Source organism: Anabas testudineus, chromosome 17, assembly GCF_900324465.2.
Source record: "Anabas testudineus chromosome 17, fAnaTes1.2, whole genome shotgun sequence".
Taxonomy (NCBI): Eukaryota; Metazoa; Chordata; class Actinopteri; order Anabantiformes; family Anabantidae; genus Anabas; species Anabas testudineus.
Window position 1 is genome coordinate 12,177,380 of NC_046626.1, and position 7,045 is coordinate 12,184,424.

At 36.7% G+C, this 7,045-nt stretch overlaps 1 protein-coding gene across 2 annotated transcripts in view; it reads left to right on the top strand.

Annotated features, from left to right (window-relative positions):
* The window catches only part of LOC113172533 (laminin subunit alpha-3), a 47,246-nt gene extending 40,661 nt beyond the window's left edge, over nt 1-6,585 (top strand). Inside the window, exons 70-77 of one of the 2 annotated variants that reach the window (XM_026375538.1) lie at nt 2,517-2,650; nt 2,803-2,983; nt 3,099-3,257; nt 3,366-3,531; nt 3,865-4,007; nt 4,200-4,293; nt 4,390-4,509; nt 4,666-6,585. In XM_026375538.1, coding sequence (XP_026231323.1) covers nt 2,517-2,650; nt 2,803-2,983; nt 3,099-3,257; nt 3,366-3,531; nt 3,865-4,007; nt 4,200-4,293; nt 4,390-4,509; nt 4,666-4,808 — 1,140 coding nt within the window. In that variant the 3' untranslated portion in view covers nt 4,809-6,585. Of the gene's footprint in view, nt 1-247; nt 2,477-2,516; nt 2,651-2,802; nt 2,984-3,098; nt 3,258-3,365; nt 3,532-3,864; nt 4,008-4,199; nt 4,294-4,389; nt 4,510-4,665 lie in introns of those variants that run through there. The other variant, XM_026375539.2, reaches the window with a different exon arrangement.
* Nucleotides 6,586-7,045: the final 460 nt, after the last annotated feature.

Here is a 7,045-nt window from a genome sequence, read left to right on the forward strand (position 1 = left end):
ATATAACAACTTGTCAGTCAGTTTTTTCTCAAAGAAAATCTGGTTGATTCTTCTTTGAATCAAGAAATGCTATTGTTTATGATGATGACTGATTCCATTCAGTAGCAAGCAGTAGTAAGTCCCAATCAGCTCATTCTTACCCTTATATACAGTAACGTTTACTGTCACGCTGGGAATACGTCAAAGTTGCACAATATTTGTGGCTTGTTGAGGTTGTTTACATTGTATTTTGCTGCCTTATTTCCAGAGATGAAGAAGAAGGAGCCCTAACATCTCCTGATGCTGACGAGAATCTGATATTGACATGAAAAACTGGCACTTGAGTGGCACCAGAATGCCCTGTTGCCTTTGCACACGATTATTCATTTGCTTTGTACCTAATAAAAATGTGCATGAATGTTTCAGTAATCATAACATTTATACAAAGCGCTGTATCCATGTCTAATACCTATTTAAAATTTCCAATATCTACACACAGAAACGTGTGAATAACAAGCTTGAAATCATTCCATGTCTCTTCTCTTTCTTTCATGTAACTCCACAATAAGCCACTTTGCCAGTCATCACCCACAAGCACACTAACTCTCTACTGTCACGCATAATGGACAAGTTCATTCTCAAATGAGGCTGATTATGACATGAGTAGAAACTTTACCACATCACCATTAGATGAAATGACTTGTGATGCTTGTCTTTCACACCCTGGGATCTTAGTTTCTCAGTTTTTCCTGGCCTGTGACATTTTTATTGCTCCAAAATGTCCTGTCATACGAGTTAGAATATGATATTCACACATATTATATATTATTACACATTATCAAACTAATGGATGGACCAGTTGCTGATTTGGGCTAAATGTACTACACATAGTACATAAATAAAAAGTTGTACATCTCGTAGAACCTGAATAAGATCCCAGCATTAAGGTTGGAAGCACTGATCTACAGTATGTTAGAACATGTATAGGAAGTTTCCTGGCATACAATAAAATGGCAATAATTCACAGCTCAGTTAATCCTCACAGCCAGATATGGGAGGCCTGCTGGAACGTGTATGTATAATGCATGAGTATCACTCTCATATTATGATCTCAACTGTATGATTACATTGTCTCTTCAAATCACTGTAGACCGTGCATGCCCATCGTCATTCACTGAGTTCTGTCTGACTTGATTCATGGCATGTTATTAAAGGAGGCCATATCACAATCATAATCCATTCTCCTACATTCTCTGACCACAAGACATTAACCGAGTACTGACTCCTCAACTGCTGCATGACTTCACAGACATTTGCAAGGAAAATGAAGGATTATATAGACAAATGAGTAGCGGACAGTCAAAATACAGAAGAATGTATGCTCTGCATTTCAGTAATGGTCCATGGGGATTCCCTATGAATTATATCTTATCATAGCATATGTAATACGATATTGTGGTGCAAGCCAACCCTTCTCCACTTGATTTTTTTTTTATAGTTGCAAAACCTCATGAGCCATTTCTTTGAGTCTGTTCATAGTTTCATCATTTCAATTATATTACAAGTTAATTTTTGTTTTCATGAAGTGAATGCCAAATTGAAATAATCAAAATAGCACACCGTGTGCAGCTACTTTGTCTCGTCTCGTTCTGAACTGGGGGACACGCACAAATTCCTAACTGTGTTGAAATCAAACACGCCCCTGAGCAACCAAGAGTTTGCTGGGGTTGTGCTAGAAAAACACGTAATATAACTAAAACAAAGTGTCTGCTGTGCATATTTGTAGCTGTAATTACAAGATTAATATTGAGCCGCCCATCACCATCAACAATAACTATAAAAGATGAAAAAACCTCAGTCATAATTTGGCTGTTTACCAAATATAGCAGAAGTATCACACTGTGGGTGTTGACTCTCATGGGGAGACACCCACATTATTTTTGGTCTTAGTTGAGGAATCCTGTTGTCTTATTATAATTTAATGTATCTGCAACAATTTGCATGATAGTTTAAGCAAATGTAAGCAGTTAAAATGTACCTGGTTCTGACTTAAATGGGAATGTTTGTTAGTTTCCTTAGTCTTTTATGATAGTTATCATAGTTAGGTTATAATAACCTGAATATTTCTGGGTTAAAAGTGGACAAAACAGGCAACAACAATAATTTAACTGAACTGTAGGAATCATAGTTTTTCCACATTTTCTTGCAATTTAGTCCTATTGAATAATGAAAATAATAATTATTTGAAGGTCTTCACTCATTCGATGTACAACACCCTCAGTATTCTCATCTGTGGCTACATATTTGCGTCAGACCTGGAATCTCTTGTCTCACTTTTGTCTTTGTGGAGTTTAATATCAAAAATCCTGAATATGTGAACTGCGATTGTTGTCATTCCTTTTGTTTATTGTCATATTGTCCCATCTTCATTTGACAGGGTGGACACATGCCAAGGAGCTGTAATCTAGCAAAGATTTAAGGACAGACTTTGTATCTGGTGCAGAGTGTTTCTAATTTACATGTTTGTGTCATTTTAGGAAGGTGTGGTGCAGTTGATACATGAGAGTGATTCACCTTGTAAACTGCCTGCCGTAGTTCAACATGCCTATCGCATGGGGGGTCCTGTTAGCAGCCTGAGCTACAGCCTTCCACTACAGGTCCTGCAGCCCAGGTTAGAAATCAGTCCTATCTCAATGCACTATGTCACAATACGCATGCCTGTACATACATGACAGTTTGATGGGAAGATTTTCAAATGAAATTCTTTGCTGTCAGAGTGAATTCATATTAACACTGAACATGATTTATCTTTATCTTTCTTAGACCACACTTCTCTCTGGATGTCAGGACTCGATCTCCGGAGGGTCTGCTGTTCTTTGCTGCTACCAGAGGATGGCACTCTCATCTAGCTTTGTACATGTCCAAAGGCAGGATCAGATTGTCTGTAGGCAAACAGCGGGAGATCTTCAACCGGGAGAAGTACAACGACGGCAAATGGCATTCGGTGAGATCATCCTAATAACTTATATAAATAAAATGAAGAAATAAACCTGTATTTCAACACCTATCTAAACTTGTGTAGAAAAAAACTGAAAAGTATAAATAATTTTCATGTTTAGATCATATTCAGCTTGGAAAAGAAGAAATTCCGACTGATTGTAGATGGGATCAGAGCCCAGGATGGTCAGCTGACAAATACTGAACTGACATCTATGCAGCAATTCGTATCACCGGCCTACCTGGGCAGTGCACCGGAGTCCCTTCACAAACAGTTAAAGGTTAAAAAAATGCATGCAAATTCATTCGTGTATAAATTATTATACAACATTTATTTATTATTATTTATTTATTATTATTATTGATTTTTTTCTTGCTTGTGCTTCCAGTCGAAGGGTCTTCCAAAGCAAAGTGTATCTGGCTGTCTCAGAAATTTTAAAATGAATGGAGCACCAATGTCCAATCCGACCACAAACCGTGGTGCTGGTCCCTGCTTTGAGGGGCAGACACAAAGAGGCACTTATTTCTCAGGGAACGGAGCACATGCTATTATCAGTGAGTATATCGTTATAGAAACACTCGGGTAGTACCGAACAGGCTACCGTACAAGGCTGCTTCATCCTCACCCACACTCACACCTCTCAAACAAGTCAGTCTCAGAAAATACACAAAAAAAAAATTTGGAGTATATACATACCTGAAAAGATGATAGGACAGACATGATTTTTTCCTCTTCCTTCCTCAAAAAGTATGTCAAGTATTCAAGTATTACATGTCTAATAATTTTTTAATTGCTACAAACTACCTTCTTCGGTAGTATCCTGAAAAGTCCTGTCCTTATCCTGCCAATAATGGTAACCATCATGGTATCTGCTTTCTGTATTTCAGATGACTCCTTTGTTGTGGGCTCTAGCTTTGAGCTGCTGTTCAATGTTCGTCCACGGAGTCTGACTGGACTCCTGCTACATGTAGGTGATTTCAGAAGGAGCCAGACAAGCCACTATCTCAGTGTCTACATGCTGAAAGGAGAGGTGAGACCTGACTTTTTCTGTTTAACATTATGGTTCATTTTTTGAAAAATACCAGTGGGACTTAGAAGAACATCTCATTGTGTCTGCTCTTACACAAAGGACATTTTTAAAATGAGTGTCTTCTCCTCTATGTAATAAAAAAAACTACTGTGCTACTGCTACTAGTGTGTTTTAACATGCTCCTGTTTACAGGTGGTGGCACGAGTTAATAATGGAAAAGGGGAATTCATGGTGTCAGTGAAGCCAAAAGATTCTTTATGTGATGGAACATTTCATAAAATTTCAGGTAAAATAAAAACAGTCATATGGTGAAAGGCATCATTCAAGACAAACTAAAATGGATTTGGCCTAAATAGATAATCACTTCCCATATGTCTTCTAGTAATAAAGAGGATGAATGTTATACAACTGCATGTGGACACAATGGACACATACAAGATTGGACCACAATTTTCTACTGTCACTTTGACCAAACACCCTTTGTATGTGGGTGGTATTCCTGGTGAGTATTCATCTGTTTAAATCAGAAATCCTTAAGGTGCACAACCTTTGTACGTCTCTTTGGAGAGAAGCTTCTGCTAAATGACTAAAAGTAAAGTAATAAAATTAGTTGGCACTAAGAAATCAGATGTTTATCCCATTTACCTTTCTGCTGCAGAGATGCCAGTGCAACAGATGCTCCCTGTCACATCATCCTTTGAGGGATGCATCCAGGACATGAGGATCAATGGGGACTCAATCTATTTTGAGAAACTTTCTGGTTTGTTTGGACCAGTCAACCCCAAAGAGTGTCCGCGTTGAACGAAAGCACCTCACTGCATCAACATTAAACAAACTTTGGGACCATGTCCTCTGCCAATCATGTGCAATCAGTTACCGAGACAGAGAATGTGTTTGTGTACAAGAGTGTAAAGTGGCATGAAAATGTAAGTGAATTACCTGCTGGTCTGCGTGAATATTCCACAAAATGTAATCTAATCTTCATCTGAGTAGCTTTTTATTGAAACACTGTGTGCATAAGCTCCACTGTACTTCACTCAAATAATGTTTTTACGTTGGTCTTGTTCTACCAAAATAAGTTAATCAGTCAACAAACAGTTAGAGTTTTAATGATTTGACTGCCAAATATCCTCAAAATCTAAATAAATTTGATAAAATACACATAATAGCCTCATAAAGCAGCAATGATTCTTGCAAAAAAAGCAAACCAGTGATTCTTGATTGTGAGTAAGCTCCTACAGTCGCTTCGTTTGAGTAGCAAACTCTGAAATTTGCAAGTCAAAGTAGCTCTAACACAAATCTTCTGTCTTGTTTTATTGATTGGACTCCAGGTTTGCTAACTCATGACTCCCACTAGCTTTTGTAGCGATTAGTGTTTCACATACGTTTTCCAGCCTGCACAAGGAATATTTTAACACAGACTATGTGTTATTAGTATAGGTAAGACATGTCTTGTTTTGTGTAGCTTAGATAAAGATGTGACCATGTTTTAAGACAAATCTATGTGTAAATGCAGGTAATTCAATGTACATTTTTTTTTGCCACTCTACTGTATATATTGTAAGGAGATGCGTTTTTCAGTGAGCGTGCTTGAGTCTGTGAAGGTGAGTGAGTGCGTGTGTGCACAAAGTAGAGATATGCTCAGCAGTGAAGAGGTTCACAATATCTGCTGCTATGTTAAAAAAAAATCTGTATTTATTTTGTGATATAATCAAGTATCACATAACCAATTCGTTAATGAATATTCTAACAGTTGTTTTACAGTCTGGTGTTTTACTCAATTAATTCTCTGTTCAATAAATCAAATGTAACAGAAAATGCTCATTAGGGCTGCGGCTTAAGCAACCCAGCACTATAAGACAACAAAAGATGCCTTTTTCGTGGTGCTTTAATAGAGATCTATTGAATTAGTTGATGTTTTGTTATTGTTTTTGTTGTTGGACTAAAAAGTTTAATTTTGGAATAATTATGTTTACACCCACGGTGCTCAATACTGCGGCATTACAGGAGTTGCCAAACTGTTTTCTATTCAAGATCACACTACAGTAAAGGATGTATAATTCAGCATTGTAACTGGTTTAATAGACATGGCGTCTACACACAGGAATCACATGGATTGTCCCTTGTCGCTCTGGATTCATTTTTCATTTTGCATTCCTTTTGCATGCATGAAGATCTTCTGCGTTGCTGTTGGAGTACAACCAAAAACAGCATGTACTAATTTATGTGGAGCTTTGTCTGTGATTTGAAAAACCAACATATACCAATATATTGTATATTTCACTGGAATAACTCTCACAATTCTGGTCAGTCATGTTTGGGACCACTTAGCCCATACTGCTATAAAGTTGGAAGTAATATAAACAAACAAACATGTATTTGTTGATCTGAAGTTCCCCAGAAAGTGTTTACTTACCTGCTTTGTATATTTTTGCAAATATGTGTGATAGGAAAAATATATGCATGATAATTGGACATATATGTACATGCATTCCTGTGTTGTGACCACTGATTTGTAAATCTTTTTGTTTTTTTTTGTCCAATTAATGCTCTTATATAAATACATCTTAGTGCCATATGTCTTGGAAAGCATCATTTGACATGTGATCAGAGTGGTGACTACTCACATTATTTCATGAATTGACACATACTGGAGAATTGTACTTGTGTACATGATATGCCATGATATTATAGCACAATATTAAGTGGTTAATACAAAACTGCTTACATAAATGACCAAATTAACCTTCAAAGGGACAAAAAACATGTTGGCTGGCTGCTGGCAACTACATGCAAAAATGAAATTATTAGTTAATTAATATCGGTCAAATGTAATTATAATAATTTGTGATTATTTTTAATTATGGTAAATCCAACTTTTCGCCCTATCTTTGCGTATAAATGAGAGATTTGATTCAAGATTCAAAAATACTTTATTAAGGAAAGAAAACAACCACAACCAGAAAAGATCAATACCAAAACAAGTACAAAATAATATCATTACAAAATGTAAAAATGGATTAAATAAATCAGTGAAT